The sequence below is a fragment of the Heloderma suspectum genome, chromosome 2 (assembly GCF_057233095.1).
Source record: "Heloderma suspectum isolate Gila_16-S chromosome 2, 16-S_ref, whole genome shotgun sequence".
NCBI classification, from domain to species: Eukaryota; Metazoa; Chordata; class Lepidosauria; order Squamata; family Helodermatidae; genus Heloderma; species Heloderma suspectum.
This window is the reverse complement of record NC_139459.1, coordinates 331553367-331573855: the sequence shown is the minus strand read 5'-3', so window position 1 is coordinate 331573855 and position 20489 is coordinate 331553367. Positions and strand designations below refer to the sequence as shown.

At 43.0% G+C, this 20489-nt stretch overlaps 1 protein-coding gene across 2 annotated transcripts in view; it reads right to left on the bottom strand.

Annotated features, from left to right (window-relative positions):
- The window catches only part of CADPS (calcium dependent secretion activator), a 517790-nt gene that overhangs the window by 314005 nt on the left and 183296 nt on the right, over positions 1-20489 (bottom strand). For both annotated transcript variants that reach the window (XM_084840490.1, XM_084840489.1), the window contains exon 4: positions 3427-3507. In XM_084840490.1, coding sequence (XP_084696616.1) covers positions 3427-3507 — 81 coding nt within the window. The remainder of the gene's footprint in view (positions 1-3426; positions 3508-20489) is intronic.

Below are 20489 nucleotides of genomic sequence, written 5' to 3'. Positions count from 1 at the left end.
TTGGGCTACTGCCAAGGTCCCAACTCAAGTGGCAAATTGCGCCTATTTAGAATGTCTCAGTGCCCATTTTAGAAGATAAAGATGGCACCCCAGGTCATAAAGTATAATGTGTACATCAGCCTCTGATGTCTTATTACCATTCATGTCAACATATGGTAAACAGTAAGTTAAAGAAACAAAATATATTGAAAGACAATATTCTTTCATCCATCATTTGGTTTTATGTAGTTTCTTAATAAAACACAGCCCAATATTGCACTCAAGGGGAAAGAGGGCAAATATTCCATTTTAAAAGGTTGGTAATAAGAATAAATATATGGGTTCTGCTGTGCTACTAATTTTTGCAAGGATCTACTTTGGTCTACTTTGTTTGTCCAAATCTTAAAGTGGGTTTTATTTTCTGGGATTTCCTACCTGCTGTGATGGTGTTTTTGAAAAGCAGAATACACAATGTAAGGGCAAAGAAGGGAATGGAATGCTGTTCCTCCAAATGTGGTTGCTAAATAATGAATAACAATAACAATTAAAAATACAGAGCCCCTGTTGGGTATCTCATGGCAGGTTTGCTAAGAAATCTCTCTGAGAAAGCATCGTATTCTAAGATTCTGCCAAGAAGCCGAGCAAATGCTGGTAGATAAACATTGCACTTGGCACTTATCCTCCAGGGATTTGTGGTTTTCTCCAGAGGGATTCCTTGTACATCTGTGCTTCTATAAAGTGAACTGGAGGGGTCTGGAACTAGTAATATATTCAGCCGCATGGGCTGTCAAAAGCAATAAGGATATATCTGGCTTTGTCAGGAAAACACTACATCGTATTTGTTCTCACGGACAGGAAGGCTTGGACACCAATTCCAGTTCTCATTCTTTTCTCTGAGAAGGATGAAAAAGCACCTGGTGAACCTCCACCATTGTGCCATCGTGCATTTTCCTGACCTTCCCCACCAAACCCTCAACCACCCATTGCTCTTTCATGCAGTTCATAACCTTGTCAGAGCAAGAGGCCCTGTCCCTACTGCAACTAGACTCACAACCACCACTCTGCTTCTTCTGGGAAGTATCCAGTGCTGACAATCCATCAGATCTAAACATGTTGCGCTAGTGGGAACGACTGCTAGTGCGATGGGAAACTATTGCTTGCTAATGCAACCCAGGAAACTAGCCGAAACTACCACTTCTGGAGTGGGACAAGTCAGCGGAGCTCCCTTCCACGAGCTATGCTGATTCGTCCCATTCCGAAAGCAGTAGTTTTGGCTAGTTTCCGGTTGCCCTAGCCAGTGCTAGCTTCCCATTGCGCTAGTAGTCATTCCCGCTACCTGCCATCTCCTCAGCCTCGCCATGGGCCTAGATCTCCTCAGCCTCGCCATGGGCCTAGATCATATCATCATAATACTGAGAAATGTTTTTGGTATTTACTAATGAGGGGCAATTGTAGCCAAGTGGCTAGAACATGTGACTGCATTTCAGGAGTCTGTGGCTTTGAATCTTACTTGATCTCATCATGGTTGATACCCACTTTCCATCTACCAAAGAAATAAATATGGGTCTGGTAAGGAAGACTACAGTAGGTTTCAACATATGCCTCGCAACCACCAGACATTAAAATAATGAACAGAAACTCTCTAAAATGGGGGACTATCAGGGACAGGGCACCTTTTTCAGCTACCTATTCTATTCTACAAGGATATATAAAAGGTATTTAAAGGGCCACCTTCTCCCATATTAACCTGCCTAACAGTGCTAGCTCCAGGTTTTGAGGGCCCTTGGGCAAGACACCCTCAAAGGGCTCCCTCCCTTAGGAGTCAACCTTCTCACCACCATTGTCACCAGCTGCTCTTGCTCCTCGTCCTCCTTCTCATCACTGCTATCACTTGCTTGACAGGCAGAGAGCCAGTGAGCAAGTCGGCAGTGGCATCTGCTGCTCCTCCTCACCGTTGTCTAGCAGCCTAGAAGGAGAGGCAGGTGAACAAGCAGGTTGCAGTGGTGAAGAGAGGAGCAAGTCCAGGGGATTCTTGTCCCCTGCTGGGATGTGGTTCCCTGGGCAGGTGCCCGACCCTACCTACCCTTGACACCAGCACATGCTTTGCTTGCAAAAGGTCACAGGTTCAATCCCTGGTGTCTCCAGGTAGGGCTGGAAAAATACCCTGGAGAGCTGCTCCCAGTCACTTTTGACAATACTGGGCTACCAATGGTCTGACTAGGATATAAGGCCGCTTCATGTATTCCAATTTAAGATCTGTATCAAAGGCCCTCCTCTGGGTATCTATTCCAGGTGAGGTTAGGTGAGTGGCAACTCAGGAAAAAGCCTCTTTAGTGTGGCACCACATTAAAGGAATATCCTCCCTAGACAGGTGAGTGAGGCACCAACGTTTCTTTTGATTTGATGACAGCTTAGGCCTTTTTATTCTCCAAGATATGCAGTGGTTTGGGGGTTGATTTTATTGCTGCTTTTGTGGACTTCACTTTGTTTTATAATCTATTTTTAATGTAATTTTGGATTAGGTTTTATTGCTAATTGTGATTTCTTTATCATTTTGTTGTTTTTATATTTTCCCTAAATGCTTTATTTTTATTAGAAACGCCACATATACATACTTTAACTAAATACAAAAATAAATACAAATATATTGTATAGGGGGATCTTTCCCCATTATTATATTTGTATCCCACCTTTCTTCCAAAGTGTTCAGGCTGGCATACCTGGAGACAGGCTTCAACAATTACATCCTCCATATTGGCCATAGTGAGCCTGGCACCACCCTCTGGTGAGTGTGACAAGAGAAAAGCCTTCCTCCCAACACTGAAGCTGCAGAGGTGGGCTGAGATCATGCTGGCAGTTGCACAGTGATCCCCATCCCTTCCCCAGCTCCAAGGCTGTGAGGCAAACAGGGGTGGGGTGGGGGTGGAACCACAGTCTCTGCTTCTCTTTCCTACAGGAGAGGCAGGGAGGGGGGCAATCCTGCAGTCTCTGTTCTAAGGCCCACTGCCAAGCAGTAGCTGAAGCCCACATGTTCCCTGCATCTCTTTCCTGTAGGGAAGAGAGGCGAGGACCTTATGCAGCCACTGCTTAGCAGATGGGTCAGAGCCCCATTGCCGAACATTGATTGAAGCCCACATGCCCCCCCCCCAGCCTCTTTTTTCCCACAGGAGAGAGAGGCTGGGAGGGGGAGACTTCTCTTTGGTTGCCGATGTTGAGGGAAGGGGTTCAGAGGACCTTTACAGCTGCTGACTGGCAGATTACACCATTGCTAATTGTGTGACTGGCATCTCATCTAGTTGGTTTTAATGCCTCTGATTTGTCAGAAGCTGCACTCTGAGTTAAGGCATCAACATACACGCCCCCGCCCCATGTCTGTCTTTACAAACACAGTCTGTGTAGGAAAGACCCAGTAACAACACGAAGTAGCATTGTCAGAACTTTTGTTACCTTGGCAATCTGATCCGCCATTTGGAGACGTCCATCTAACTCCCGCCTGATTTGTGCTGCTTGTTCATCTGGATTGTCCAGCTGCACAAAGGCAAAACACAATAATTAATATTGATACAGCAATCATGAATGACGAAGAAAAAACAGTCAGTGATGACAAAGCAGTATTACAGCATTTCCTGAAGAAAAATCTTTTTGTTACTTTCATTATTTTTAAAGTATTTTTATTTACTATGTAAGAGGCTACGATGTGTGAACCAGGGATAATTAATATATAAACATGAAATGTTTAAACATTTCCTGTTTAGTTAGGCACAAACCTTTTTATATTCTCCTAATCTACCTTTTAAATAACTACATTTCTTATTTCCTGCAGTGCCAAAAGAGGTATCTGGTATCAAGAACTCCATGAAATTGAACCGTCTGTCCCTAAACTCCAGTACAGGTTAGCTAGCTGTTTTTGCTCAGTACAGAAATTCACTTTGTACACATTCAGAAATATTTCTTGTTACTTCACATGCTCCTGAGACAAGTCCAGGTTTAGGGACTGAGAGATCTGTTCTAATTAAGTCATGCACAAGGTATGCAGAGCTTGTACTTAATATGGCAACTTTCCTCGGAATTGTACCCATTTTGGATAATAAAAATATACAGAATTATGCCATGTACAATTTTGTGTGTTACAGGGAAAAATATTTTGGAAATCATATTTCAAATTTTCTTGATGCACATGATCAGACTCCACTGAAACACCTGAATACTTTTGCTTGCTAACTGACACATTACCAAGACCTTGTACACCTAACATACAACTGGGCAAATTGTCCAGCCCTTTATCTGTAGAAAAGGGAGGTTAATTACTGTGGCTTCCCCCCACCCGCCACACATGTTTTCAAAGAAAGCGCAAAAAAGCAAACTTGCATGCAAAGTTCATAATGGGCTTTTATTCATCAAGAACTGTGACATTACAATTTCCATTCAGTTTATTGGGATTTGTGCACATCTTCCTATGAAGAAACTTAATTGAAAATACCCTCTGTGGGGATTCTAAGTCCTTTGCTTCCTAGATTCAGGAGTGCCTAGCACCTCCTGTCTGGATTACATGCACTGTTCTGTGCCTTGTCTACTACGGTCCAGATTAACTGTTCACGTGAGTGTGCGCGTGAGCACACTAGCCATCCAAACAGATTCTCATCAGTAAAATCTTCTAGTCTCTCTGTGGAGGCCTCAAGGCAGATCTTAAGGCTTTTTTAATTCACTGTTCCAACCTGTCGTTTGCCATGCTGTAAAATTGATTCTATTCCTCTCTGCTGGTGGATATTTAAGGCTGTAATTTATTTGTTGTATGGCTTTTGGGGGAGGTATTTTAGTATTGCATTTAAAATATTTTATCTTTGCGAGATTCCCAGAGAACTTGGTTATTGGGCAGCCAATTCAAATGCCGCAAATAAATAAAAGCCTGTTGCTTTACTTTCTCAAGACAGCCACTGCCAATCTACAGTATCAAATGGGGGATATTACACCCTTTATAAAGAGAAATTGTCAGCAAAATGGATTGCTGAAAAGACATCACTACCTAAATCCCGCCCCCCCCCCCCCAATATCTGTATCTTTGAAAGCTTGTATAATGTATACTTTCTCCCAAGATCTGGCATGATGCTCATTTTGGCATCTCTTCTTCTACTCCAGCAGTGTACAGATAACTGAAGCCTACATTACATTATATTACTTCCTGGGCCAGTGGTCTGACCAGTATAAGGCAGGTTCCTATATTCCTATGATTATAGTATATGTGAGAACAGCAACATATACTTCTTTCCCAAACTCTCAACTATTTGTTATTACAACTGACTGGGAAAGCCCAAGGCAAAAACCCAAACCAAATCTTGGAGAAAAAGAAACATTTGCCCAGGATGTATGGGCTCAGGATTGTTCTGACCCCTGAGGAGATTATAAATGCCCAACCACCCATACAAACTTCGGAGGCCTACTGGGCTTGCCTCTTGTACACAACAATGTCCCACTTTTTCAAAGAAGTATCTTATTTAACCCCTTCATGGATCACTGCCTTGTTGTGGCGAAGGGGCTTGCGTAACTCAGTGAAGCCATAAGCTATGCCGTGCAGGGCCACCCAAGACGGACAGGTCATGGCAGAGAGTTCTGACAAAATGTGGTCCACTGGAGAAGGAAATGGCAACCCACTCCAGTATTCTTGCCAAGAAAACCCCATGGAACGTATCACAAGGCTAAAAGATATGACGCCGGAAGATGAGCCCCTCAGGTCGGAAGGTGTCCAATATGCTACTGGGGAAGAGCAGAGGGTATTTCCAAGTAGCGCCAGAAAGAGTGAAGCAGCTGGGCCAAAGCCGAAAGGACACTCAGCTGTGGATGTGTCTGGTGGTGAAAAGAAAATCCGATGCTGTAAAGAACAATATTGTTTAGGAACCTGGAATGTCAGATCAATGAATCAAGGTAAGCTGGAGGTGGTCAAACATGAGATGGCAAGATTGAACATCGACATCTTGGGAATCAGCGAACTCAAATGGACAGGCATGGGCGAATTTAATTCAGGTGACCATCATATCTACTATTGTGGGCAAGAATCCCTTAGAAGAAATGGAGTAGCACTCATAGTCAACAAAAGGGTGGGAAAAGCAGTACTGGGGTACAATCTTAAAAATGATAGAATGATCTCAGTACGAATCCAAGGCAAACCATTCAACATCACAGTAATTCAAGTCTATGCCCCAACCACTGAGGCCGAAGAAGCTGAGGTTAATCGGTTCTATGAAGACCTACAACACCTTCTAGAACTAACACCAAAAAAAGATGTCCTCTTCATCATAGGGGATTGGAATGCTAAAGTAGGAAATCAAGAAATCACTGGGATAACAGGCAGGCATGGCCTTGGTGTACAAAATGAAGCAGGACAAAAGCTAATAGAGTTTTGCCAAGAGAACATGCTGATCATAGCAAACACTCTTTTCCAACAGCACAAGAGGCGACTCTACACATGGACGTCACCAGATGGTCAATATCGAAATCAGATTGATTATGTTCTTTGCAGCCAAAGATGGAGAAGCTCCATACAGTCAGTAAAAACAAGACCTGGAGCTGACTGTGGCTCAGATCATGAGCTGCTTCTTGCAAAATTTCGTCTTAAATTGAAGAACGTCGGGAAAACCACTAAACCGTTCAGGTATGACCTAAATCATATCCCTGATGAATATACAGTGGAGGTGAGGAATAGATTTCAGGGATTAGACCTGATAGACAGAGTGCCTGAGGAACTATGGACGGAGGTCCGTAACATTGTTCAGGAGGCAGCAACGAAATCCATCCCAAAGAAAAAGAAATGCAAGAAAGCAAAGTGGCTGTCTGATGAGGCTTTACAAGTAGCTCACGAAAGAAGGGAAGCGAAAAGCAAGGGAGAAAGGGGAAGATATACCCAACTGAACGCAGAGTTCCAGAGAATAGCAAGGAGAGACAAGAAGGCCTTCTTAAATGAACAATGCAAAGAAATCGAGGAAAACAACAGAATGGGAAAGACTAGAGATCTCTTCAAGAAAATTGGAGATCTCAAGGGAACGTTTTGTGCAAAGACGGGCATGATAAAGGACAAAGAAGGCAGGGACCGAACAGAAGCAGATGAGATTAAGAAGAGGTGGCAAGAATACACAGAAGAACTATACAGGAAAGATCTGAATGTCCCTGATAGCCATGATAGTGCGGTCACTGAACTTGAGCCGGACATCCTAGAGAGTGAAGTCAAGTGGGCCTTAGGAAGCATTAGTAACAACAAAGCTAGCGGAGATGACAGTATTCCAGCCGAACTATTTAAAATCCTAAAAGATGATGCTGTTAAAGTGCTGCATTCAATATGTCAACAAATCTGGAACACTCAACAGTGGCCACAAGACTGGAAAAGGTCAGTTTACATTCCAATTCCAAAGAAGGGCAACGCCAAAGAGTGTTCAAACTACCGCACAATTGCGCTCATTTCACATGCCAGCAAGGTGATGCTCAAAATCCTACAAGCTAGGCTTCAGCAGTATGCGAACCGAGAACTACCGGAAGTACAAGCTGGGTTTAGAAGAGGCAGAGGAACTAGAGATCAAATCGCCAACATTCGCTGCATCATGGAGAAAGCAAGAGAATTCCAGAAAAATGTCTATTTCTGCTTCATTGACTACGCTAAAGCCTTTGATTGTGTGGATCACAACAAACTGTGGCAAATTCTTAAAGTGATGGGAGTACCAGACCACCTTACCTGTCTCCTGAGAAACCTGTACGAGGGTCAAGAAGCAACAGTAAGAACCAGACATGGAACAACCGATTGGTTCAAAATTGGGAAAGGAGTACGACAAGGCTGCATATTGTCACCCTGCTTATTTAACTTATATGCAGAGTACATCATGAGAAATGCCGGGTTGGATGAATCAGAGGTCGGAATTAAGATTGCTGGGAGAATTATCAACAACCTCCGATATGCAGACGATACCACCCTAATGGCAGAAAGCGAAGAGGATCTCAAGAGCCTCTTGTTGAGGGTGAAAGAGGAGAGTGCAAAAGCGGGTTTGAAACTCAACATTAAAAAAACGAAGATCATGGCATCTGGCCCCATCACTTCCTGGCATATAGAAGGGGAAGAAATGGAAGCAGTGACAGATTTTACTTTCTTGGGCTCCAAGATCACCGCAGACGGTGACTGTAGCCATGAAATTAAAAGACGCTTGCTCCTTGGGAGGAAAGCTATGGCCAACCTAGACAGCATAGTAAGAAGCAGAGACATCACCTTGCCGACAAAGGTCCGTCTAATCAAAGCTATGGTTTTCCCAGTAGTAATGTATGGCTGTGAGAGCTGGACTATAAGGAAGGCTGAGCGCCGAAGAATCGATGCTTTCAAACTGTGGTGCTGGAGAAGACTCTTACGAGTCCCCTGGACTGCAAGGAGGTCAAATCAGTCCATCCTAAAGGAAATCAACCCTGAGTGCTCATTGGAAGGACAGATACTGAAGCTGAAGCTCCAATATTTTGGCCACCTAATGCGAAGAGAAAACTCCCTGGAAAAGACCCTGATGCTGGGAAAGACTGAAGGCAAAAGGAGAAGGGGACGGCAGAGGATGAGATGGCTAGATAGCATCACGGATGCAATGAATATGAACTTGAGCACGCTCCGGGAGAGAGTGCAGGACAGGAAGGCCTGGCGTGCTATGGTCCATGGGGTCACGAAGAGTCGGACACGACTGAACGACTGAACAACACAACAACAATCTTATTTAATCATCAGTTCAGGGCTTGTTTATAAAATTATGATTCTGCTTTGGTCTGCTGAAGCCAACAACCTCTATCCATACAAACAAGGAATTCTCTTTCATAATTGTCTTGGGTCATTCACAAGTCACTGTATCTCTCTCTTGCTAGGAAACTTACTACAGTTGACATGATCTTATGACATTTAGGATGAAAGAGAACTGAGTCAGAGATTACTAACCACCTGCCTGGGACTGTGTTAAGGAACATTAGGGCAGAATCCTAGGCATATTTAGACAGAAAAAGGGCCTACAAAATGGCCTGGCTGGGGCATGCTAGGAGTTGTAGGCCTTTTTCTTTTTAAACATGCCTAGGATTGCACCCTTAGTTGCTCCACCCCCTGACCTGGAGCTTACCATCTTGAAGCCTTCTGAATAAATACCCGTCTGGACAGATATGTTTAGGCGCTGTTGCTGGGCAATATGTTTACTTTATGGTGGCCACTTGCACAATACCAAAAGGGAAAAGGGCACCAAAATGAGGATAAAAGAGATCACCAACTTGCATAAAATTTGCATGTGCTAATATATATGTATAGACGCTTGAGCCTCATTTACCCAAGCTCCAACCAAGGGAAGGCTTTGAGATCAGATTGGACTGCAAATTCCTAAACCTTATAGAGAATAGTTTCAAAATATACTATCTGCATTGTATTGAAATAGCTTTATCCTGATCATATACTCCCTAATTTACAGTTTTTAAAAAACCCTGATGATAATCATGATGCCTGGCTAATTAAGGAGTAATTAGCTATTTGTATCCTGTTCTTCTTCCAAGGCGTCATGGCAACATCTATTGTTCCCATTCCCATGTTATCCTTACAACAACCCTGTGAGGTAGGCCAGGTTGAGAGGTAGTTACTAGGGCAAAGGGTCAGATTCTGAGACAAGGTCTCCCAGTTCCAAGTCCAGCATGCCAACTACTACACCACACTCTAGTAGTATAGTATCAACCTATCATTGTCGGGTGATTTCAGTGCAGTGTAGATTAATTATTGATTGATTCATTCCCCCACCTGGACTTTGCAAATTCAAAAGCTCTCGGCGATTCCTTCCAGCGACAGGGAAAAAAATAATAAAATTACTAGAAGCGCTTTGTGAACCGTAGTGCTATCTGTAGTGACAGCTCTCCATAAAACACTTTTATAAGCTGGCTTGGGGTTGCTGTAAATACCATCCTATATTTTATCCTTCTCCCGAGACAAATGGCTCCATACAACAAATGCTTGCTTGGTGCGGTGCAGTCTGGAAAGTTACAGCTGCAGCAGCCATTACAGTTTCAATTCCCAATCTGACTAGACATGAGTGCTTAGGTTATAGTTCTCTCAATGTATTAGGCTACACCATCTATCCATCAATGCATTGCTGAATCTGCAAGCTGCACCAGCTGCTCAGGTAGCTATCCTCCTTGCACAAGCCCATATGCAGGTGTGTAGGCATCCATGCATGTAGAACACGAGCAGGATCTACTAATGCAGACCTACACGGACCTAATGCTGACATATTTCAGGTTCCTGGCTGCTCCTGGCAAAACCTCTCCTCCCAGTGTAAGGACTGTTAAAACGGGTGAAGGATCTGATTCTGCATTCAACAAGAGTTGCATCTTCCAAGATTAGGTCCTGTGGAGCAAAAGCAGCAACCCTTCTGCCATCCTATGCAGATGTGTATCCACTGCACTGAAAAGACGACTCCGACAAACTCTCTGCATTTCAGTTGTGAAGGATGTACAAGATCCCACGGCCCTGATTATTTTGTTGCTTTGGTAATTCAATAATGGCATGTTATTTTTGAGCTCTGTTAATTGAAGTGAACTGCATTGCCCAAAATAACTTTCAGGCTATATTTGAAAATGAAGAATGCTATTTTGCGTGAAAGATGTCCTCTTGCTTTCTTTACAGTTACAGCTTTCATTGTGCAGCGATTTTCTGGAAAAGGGAGGCTAAGAATTTGAATAATTAAGTTAACTCTAATGCAGCATTCTCAGGTCAGATTCAGATGACAGAACACTTTTTAAAGCATTGCTTCATGGGCCACAGGGACATTGCCCTCATGTTCGCAAGGGCATCAGCTTCTATTATTGTCCATGAGATTTCTGCCTCTGAAGGGAAGCAGAATATCCAGCATTAAAGCACTTTTGAAAAATGCCAACGCAAGGACTACATCTCCTCTTTTGAACTAATGGCCTAACATTGTCACAAATGCACTTCTGATTTAAGATCCACTCATGTGGCATTTGAGGTACATAGCTAATTTTTTTCAGAAAACATCTGTGAATACTATAACTGCTTCTAGAACCTCAGAATGCATTGTAGTTCTCACAATAACATATTCAATTGTCTAGATGACTCAGGAGAAGATATCAAAGAAGTCAACTTTGGTAAAACAAGGCTAGCCCCCTCCCCACCCCCGATAGCTACTGCAAACTTGTCTAGATTTGACTTAACTTGACTGAATGAAATATGTAGCCTGCTCTACCTAAACATCAGCATTAAATATATAAAAAAGAAAAGAAAATCTCTCCCTATCTTGCAGGAAAACACTGAATATTGAGAATAGCAAATTATGTTATTCATACTGGCATGGTTCACACATAAATTAAGCCATGGTGTAGTTTGTGGAAATTTGGCTTGTCATTGTGTTCAAACCCATCCTCACAAACAAATCCCAAACAGAAGCCATGGTTTGTTGTCACCTTACAAAGTCTGGCTTGTTTAAACTATGGCATGGTGTGATGTCTGAATTCAGAACTATGGCTTATCCTTAGCTTGTTTATCCCTGACTGAAACACAGGATCATGACAAGAGCAGCCTGAAAATGAAACCACACTGAAGGCTGGCAAAATGGGAAAACAAGCTGAAACAGTTCATGGCTAAAGCAACAAAACATGGTTAACCTAAACCATATCTTAGCGTAATGTGCAAACACAGCCATTGTACAGAAATAGAACTGCAAGATTTAATTGGTCTAATGGGTATAAGTAACTACTTGATTAGGTAAGCAACAATTTTAATTGGTGAGGCTAATTTTAAACCAAAGGGTGGGGGCTTTGAGTGAAGGACAAACTTACGTCAGGCTTGGGACTAAGAGCCCTCTCAGAGTGATGTTTCTAATGGCAGTGACTCCAAGGAGAAATCAGAACCTGTTCCCAGACCTTCACAAGTGGGACCCTCCACACTGGATCCTGCACCCTGCCCTCTCAATCCCCAGGAGGTGTCACTGCCCACTAATTCCGAGGAGTGGACCTCAGAGTCCTCCAATGAGCAGAGAGGCTCTGGGGAGCATTCCCCAACCAGCTCCTCACTCCTCAGATCCTCATCACCCAGGAGAAACTGGTGACTGTTGGAAAGAAAACTGGTCCTGTAGGAAAATCTGATGCAGCACCAGAGGAGGTTAAGCCCCCATAAGGACTTCCAGTTGTTTTAAGCCACAGCTGGGGTACCTTGTCTGTTCTCTAACTGCAGGATTGCTTTCTGTGGTCCTCCTGAACTCACTCCATGTCCTGGGCTAGAACCTGTGTTCTAAAGCTCCTGCTGTTCCAGCTGCCTATCCCATGTTCTGCTTCTTTGCCTGGATGTTGTCCAGAGGAGATGATGGAATCCAGATGGAACAGAACAACTTATTTATTGTTTCTGGTTGGTTACTATAATGAGGCTGCAATCCTATACATGCTTACCTGGAAGTAAGTCCCATTGAACTCACTGGGGCTTACTTCTGAGTAGACATGTAAAGGACTGAACTGTAAGAAATCTAAAAAACATTGAAGATGTTCTTTCCTTCTATGATGTGTTAGCTTTTTGGTTTAACAAAAATAGAGTTTTTGTTTATTAAGTTATAACTTACATGTCCTTAATTAAAGCTTTGGTAATCACCACATTTATATAAATTTCACTGATTAATGAGTAGTTAAAAAGGGAGATGGGACAGAAACGGCCTTGGTCGCCTTGGTGGATGATATGAGGAGGGCTCTGAATAGGGGCGAATGCTCCTTCCTTGTTCTCCTCGACCTCTCAGCGGCTTTTGATACCGTTGACCACGGTATCCCCCTGGACAGCCTGGAGGGGTTGGGCATTGGAGACACCGTATTATGATGGTTCTGGTCCTTCCTCTCTGGCAGGTACCAGAGGGTAGCACTGGGAGAGGAGGTTTCGGACCCATGGCTGCTCACTTGTGGGGTGCCACAGGGTTCCATCCTCTCCCCGATGCTATTTAACATCTATGTGAAGCCACTGGGGGCTATCATCAGGAGGTTTGGGGTGCAGTGTCATCAGTATGCGGATGACACGCAGCTCTACCTCTCGTTCAAATCTTCACCAAGGTTGGCCATAGGATCCCTGTCCAAATGTCTGGAGATGGTGAGTGGCTGGATGGGGAGGGACAAGCTGAAGCTGAACCCTGACAAGACCGAGGTACTTTTGGTGGGAGAAAAGAGGAAGTTGGGGGATGTTGACCTGGTGTTGAATGGGGTACAGTTACCCTTGAAAGACGAGGTCCGCAGCTTGGGGGTCATCTTAGACTCCCAGCTGTCCATGGAGGCTCAGGTGTCAGCTGTGAGCCGGACAGCGCTGTACCAACTCCATCTGATACGGCAGCTGCGCCCCTACCTTCCTGACCATCTGCTTCCATCCATAGTACATGCCCTGGTCTCCTCTTGTTTAGACTACTGCAATGCGCTCTACGTGGGGTTACCCTTGAAGACGGTTCGGAAGCTGCAGCTGGTACAGAACGCGGCGGCTTGCCTGATTAAAGGAAGCTGCTGGCGAGATCACTTCACTCCAGTGCTGAAGGAGCTGCACTGGCTACCAGCTGTTTTCCGGACCAAATTCAAGGTGTTGGTTTTGACCTTTAAAACCCTATACGGTTCCGGCCCAGCCTATCTCAAGGAGCACCTTCAGCAATACCAGATAGGTCGCTCAACAAGATCAGCCTTGGATGGCCTTCTCTCTGTCCCATCAGCCAGGACAGCTAGGCTGGTGAGGACAAGGGAGAGGGCCTTCTCTGTGGTGGCCCCCACTCTGTGGAACTCCCTCCCTAGGGAACTCCGCCATGCCCCCTCTTTAATGAGCTTCCACCATGCATTAAAAACATGGTTGTTCAGGCAGGCATTTGGAGTGGGCTAGGCTGGGTAATTTTAGAAATGTGATGTTTTTAATGTTGAATTTTATTGTATAAACTGTTTTTATTGTTGTACATCGCCCAGAGTGGCTGGGTGACTGGCCAGATGGGCGATTAATAAATTTAACAAACAAACAAACAAATAAATAATCAATACCATACACTTTCTCTAATCCTCTGACAGCCCTATATGTGACTATCACAGTGTTAATGACTGCAGTTCTGGAACGCATCCTGAGCTCTTGAGATACAGTGGGCTAAAAATCTAAATAAATAATATTATGTAAAACGTTCTCCTGCTAACATGTTTCACTGTTTATGTATGGTTCCTGCCAGTTTGTACTGTTCCCTTTTACTTCACTGGAAAGTATAACTAATTATTAGGATTTAGCGGGAATGTTAAGAACTTTTTGTTCTGTTGTGGCCTCAGTTGGCTTCCCCTTCCTTCCTCCTCTGTTGTTCTCCCATAGGGAAGGGCTGTAGCTCAATGGTAGTGTGCATAGTTTGCATGCAAAAGGTCCGATGTTCAGTTCCTGGCATCTCCAGTTAGGGCTGGGAAAGTCCCTTGTCTAAAACACTGAAGAGTGTGATATGACTGCCATATAGGTATATTCTGAATACAGCGAACATATAAATCATAAGGTTGCCCCAGTCAATTAAATCAGGAGTAGTGGGTAGAAGAGGATGATAAGTTGTCATATGTATTAAAGAAACCTGTCACATTCTTTGTCTTCCCTGCAACTTGTCACAAATAATTTCCCTCAGATCTTTTATACACACACACACACGCACCCATGTTCAAAGTCAGGACTTAGCCATCCCTTTTTGACTGCCTTCCTGTTGACTGATTCTCATGAAACACACTTCACTGGAAAGCTCTTGACACACCGGTTCCACAAATAACAACAGTTTTCACTATAATTCAAAGTCAGGAGTTTATTTATGTCCATAAAGCTTTTTCTTTCAAAATTAGGCTATCTTCTATAACAATGTACTATAAAATTTTATTTTTTAATATAAAACAGGTCAAGTATAATTAACCAAACATAATTAATTGCAAACTGGAGCAAAATTAAGTATGAACACAAAAATGTCTCTGTACACTTTATAAACAGAGGTGCAGACCAAAGTACAATGATATGCCAGTAACATATGGCCTGTAAATAAACCATGAAGGGGTTAAGAGACAGCTAGAGTTAAAAGTAACCCTGTCAAAGTTTAGTTATTGCTCAGAAAGGAAGTCTCTAGCTGTTAAATTTATCAAAATAACATTTAAAAGTCACTGTATACCATTATAAACACAGATGCAGGCCAAAGTACAATGATATGCCAGTAACGTACTGCCTGTAAACAAATCATGAAAGGTTCTACATTGCCATGAGTCATATGTGCTCATTGGCAAACCTCAAGATTCAAGTCCTCGGTGGACCACACAAGGATGTTACAGTGGCTGCCCTGGAGTTTACACCAAGAACATTGTATTTAAGGAAGTTTTGTAAAGATAAAAAATGTAACACTTTGAGTGTTGCAATAAACACAGTTAACTTAAACTTTTTGTTAGATTTGATTTTTCTCTGCGAACTGTGTTTGTGGGTAACCAGCTGGTTATTAAACAAGTTGTAAACAGAGTATTTTTCAGGGGTCTGCATTATTCCTCTATTTTGCTCTGCAGAAAATATATCCTTTATAATATTAGTTATGGTGTGGTATTTACAGAATAGATTTTTCAGGCAGAATAGTATATGTATAACATAGATAAATATTTATATGAGAGAAATGTAAATTGTGGAGGGGAGACAGAGCAAGAGTGTGTATAGGTGTGTTTTTAATCAACTTTTCTATCTCACTTTTCTGTGATCAGTTTCGGGCAAGCCTATATTACAGGGTTGTTATTCATTTGAAATTCCTGCTCTAAATTCTTTTGAGGAATGACAGGATACAACATAGGCTGAATTTCACCCAGTTCCTTGGGTGAAAACAATTTGAGATGACACAACACAAAGACAACAATAACAGTAACAGTGTCCTTCAAAGTGGCTCTCCCAGGCACAGACCTCTCAGTATGACTAGTACATTTCTCCCTTGTCCTCCTTAAGAGAATTCTTAGCTCTAAAACTCTTCCTCAAATTCAGCAGCCTAAGGTGCACAGTGATTATTGCCCTTTTGGTATCTTAAGGATTTTCTTTATCAGTGTCTTTAGACTAACTTACATACCATATTATTCACTTATCAGTCACAATTACCACAAGATAATCCAATCTGAGGGGTGGTGACGGCCGACAGGAAGCTCTGACGTGGGCTGGTCCATGAAGTCACGAAGAGTCGGAAGCGACTGACCGAATAAACAACAACAAAAAAAGTCCAAGCTGAAGTTTTTATCATATGGTGCTGGTGGATCACTAGGTCTTGTACACTTTGGTTACTGGGTGCTTTAAAAGTCCGATAAATAAATAAATAAATAAATAAATAAATAGCAAGTAATAGATGCCACTCTGAGATTAAAACAGGAATGGGTTGTTGACTTGGCCCTTATGCGAGGATATATTGTTGTTGTTGTTCAGTCGTTAAGTTGTGTCCGACTCTTCGTGACCCCATGGGCCATAGGACACCAGGCCTTCCTGTCCTCCACTCTCTCTAGGAGTGTGCTCAAGTTCATATTCATTGCATCGGTGAACTAACCATCTCATCCTCTGCCGTCCCCTTCTGCTTTTGCCTTCAATCAATCTTTCCCAGCATCAGGGTCTTTTCCAGGGAGTTTTCTCTTTGCATTAGGTGGCCAAAATATTTGAGCTTCGGCTTCAGTACGAGGATATACACATATTATTTTATTTTAGGGATGGGTGAATCAGCAAAACTCAAGCTTGCCGAAGTTCTCAGAATTCCAACTTGAAACACGTTCCCACTCAAGTCTGTATCAGATTGCAAGCTTCGGGGGGGTTTTCCAAACAAAAATCCATGTGTATTTTCATATGTATTTTCTAACAGTTTGTTAGAAAAATATAGTTCTTATATGGATCTGCATTCAAAACCAGTGCCCCTAGCTATAGCCTGAAATCCACTTTACTACCTCAGGATTCTTGCCACCTTATTTTCCTGCACGTGTGGAACAGGCCTTAGAATGGAAAGTGGTCTGATTGCAACATGGGGTCACCAGATGGCTTCGGGGCAGTAAAGCTCCTGGTAAAACAACTCCAGGCCAGTAAAACATTGCAAATCAGAGAGAGAAGTTCTAACCCATATTTCCTGCTGTGCTATTTTTTTACTTGATTTTTTTTTTAACACGAAAACATTCAAACATGTGATTCCCCCACCTGCGGTCTGAAGTGGTACAGTCTATTCTACCACCTAATCCATTCTTACCTCTTTCTGTTACATGTATCAATCAGGCCTAAAGGAGAATCCAATCACAAACCAATACAAAGTAGGAGTAGAGCTAGAGCAAAATATATGCAAAGTCAGTCGGGATGTTTCCTCAAGAAGCAGGAACCTGGGGGTAGCACAATATTCAAGATAGGCACAAGCTGAGAAGCTCAAAGAAGGTGTTTCGAGTGCCAAGTGGTAGACAGCTTCTTGGGTAAAGGCTTGGGTCTGACCCAGAAGCTTTTATACCCAGGAAAGTCACCAGTGGCCAGTCAAGCAACCCCTGAGCAGGGCAGGCTAAGCAGGCCTGTAAGAAATCCTCTGCCAGGAAAGATATTCAAAATTATACTACCTTTGGGCTGGCAAGCAGCCACAGAGAATGAGCTTTTTCCCCCCAATGTACATCTAACTTGATAGAAAAGTAATTGCTCTGGATTTTTTTTTTCCAAAGGAGAACATTTTGGTGACATTCTTGTAGGTGGGACACAGGATTCTTGTGCTTATCTTAGTTCTGAGGTAATGGAGAGGTGTGCATGAGTGTCCTGTACTTCATTATACAATAATTTCTCTGGTGGTCTGCAGCTTCCCTGGCTTCCCATGCTTCAGTTAAAGCCCAGGGGAAGACATAAAAAGGTAACTGCTCCTGTGGGACTTTTTCAGATCATGAAGTGTGGGCAGCTGGGGAAGCTGCAGAACTATGGAAAGATGTGTAATAGAAAGAAGAAAGGGACACAGCACCCTGGCCAACTAGCAATAAGGTAAGCTAAAAAACAAAACAAAAGAAATTCAAAACCACACCAAGAATGAGGCAGAAAAATAGATGCCCTTTTCATGGTGGAAGAAAACTTTTGGGAAATTGGAGGACAGATTTTAGCACAGCGCTACACCAGCCCCAACTCCTTTCTGACTGCCGACTGACCAGAAAACCCCTCACCCCCACTTGCTCTCATGCCTTTAACAGCAGCTTGATCTGAAAAAATCAGCAAGTAAAGCTTTTCATGGCAGAGAGATAAGCATTATCACCTTCTTATATGTGCAAATCAAGCTACTGTTAAAGGCACAGGAGCAAAAAGCTGGCAACCCCAGTCTCTACCCAGTTTTCAGCAGATAAAAGAAGAGCATAATTTTCCACTTCCCTTACCTATTTATTTATTTATTCGTGTCAGAAGCATCACAATTAAAAAAACATACACATAAACATACACAAAAAAACATACACGTAACATTTAAAATATAAAACGTAGAAGTTAAAATATATACAAATTAGACAAATCTTGCCCCAAAACTAGCAACATTGACTGCGTTCTGTCAGGCTGTCATAAGGTCCTCATGTGTACATTGATCAGGGCACAAAGGGCAAGTATACATATGTGTTGTTGTCTGCAAGTCTCCGCAGTCGCATAGAGCAGAGATCACCGGATAACCCCATTTATTCAACGTGTCTCTAGATCTTGTTCCACCTGTGTGCAGCCTATTCAATGATTTCCAAACTTCCCAGCTTTTATCGGAACCGTGTGCCAGCTCCTCTGCTGGTTCCCTCCAGTGTTGATTCTTTTAGCTTTCCATAAGTCCATTCTACTTTTGAATTCATCAAAGTCTTCCGTCGATCTGAGGAAGCATTTCGTGGAATTTAATCTCTGAGGAGCTGGTTGTAGGCCGTGAAGAGGGTGTTGTTTGGATATTGAGGATTTAAGCCTCTCTTTGTATGCTGCTGCTTCTCTATGAACAGCAGGCGGGGCAATGCCAGCTATATGGTAGATCTTATCTAGAGAAGTAGGTTTTAGACATCCGGTAATGATTCAACTTGTTTCATTCAAAGCAACATCAACTTGCCCAGCATATGCTGATTTATACCAAACTAGGCAGGCATATTCACCAGCCGAGTGGCAAAGGGCTAATGCTGTAGTCTTAAGAACCCTTCGTTTAACACCCCAAGTAGTGCTCGTTAATTTCCTAATGATGTTATTTCTTCCGCTGACCTTCAGTTTAGTGTTAATGCAATGCTTTTTATATGTTAAGGCCCTATCCAAAGTAACCCCTAAATATTTAGGGTTACTGCAATGCTCCAATAACATTAACATTAACAAATCTACGCTATTTGCACTCCCCCTTTTTTTTTTTGCCGTAATAGCCTACGTAAATATTTACGTAGGCTAAAACGGCGAAAAATAAGGAACGCAAATGGCGTCTGCCGTAGCCGCTGCCATTTGCATACGCCAGGGTTTTTTTGCCTGCCATGATAGGCTACGTAAATACTTACATAGCCTATCACGGCAGCCTGGCTGGATGCAAATGGCGGCCACTATGGCGGCCGCCATTTACGTCCGCACCAGGCAGTCCATGGCCGGAACTATGGCTGCGGACGGCCCTGGCCGGCTGCTCAGTAGAGCTGCCGCGGAGCGGAGCCGGCCGGGCAGGATTCCAGGGGGGAGGACCGGATCGCCTCCCCCCCTGTCGAGGATTCCGGGGGGAGGGACGGAGCGCCTCCCCCCACACCGCAAATCAATCTGCGAAAAGGTAAGTGACTTTCGTACATCCCTAATTGTAGGTAATGACTGAGGTTCTGCAGCCTACTGTTACAATTAAATTCTCTTTATTATACCAGCAAGCATCCTTCTTGTTCATCTATTTAACCATCAAAGCCTGAAGCACGAAAATAAGCAAAACGTATAAGGAAGAGCTATTTGTGGTATCTCAGGAGACAATTTGGTAAGAGTAAAAGCCAATGCGCCTTTCCTTAGCTACTGAAATCTTATTTCACAGTTCAGAGACTTCAGGCCTCCTCTGCTTTGGTGTACTAAAATTAACATATTCCCAAAGCTCAGGCAATCGGTCTGCCTTTCCTGAATGCTGATAACAAAGGATGAAACAGCTTTATTACTGTAAATAAATTTACAGCTCTGCTTGTGGAACCTACACTTTCCAGACATCATGTAATCAAGTCAGTGTCAACCTTTGGATATTCCTGGCAACTGTGTTTACTTGGAGGGTGTTCTGCCCATTTGCTTTAGGAAGACTATGTATTTATCATTCATATTTTTAACCTTCTTGTATCACAAGGACTCAAGCCAGTATCAGCATTAGAAACATGTAATAAAGACATGTGTGTACATGGATCTATCTGATTAAAGGTCCATCCAATATCCCCAATCTACTTTTACATGTACAATTCACCTCAGAATTAGAACAATGGGAACACTAAGCTTCTGTGTTCAGTGTCAGTGGAGGCTTTACATAAGAAAAGCCCTGCTGGATCAGGCCAAAGGCTCACCTAGTCAG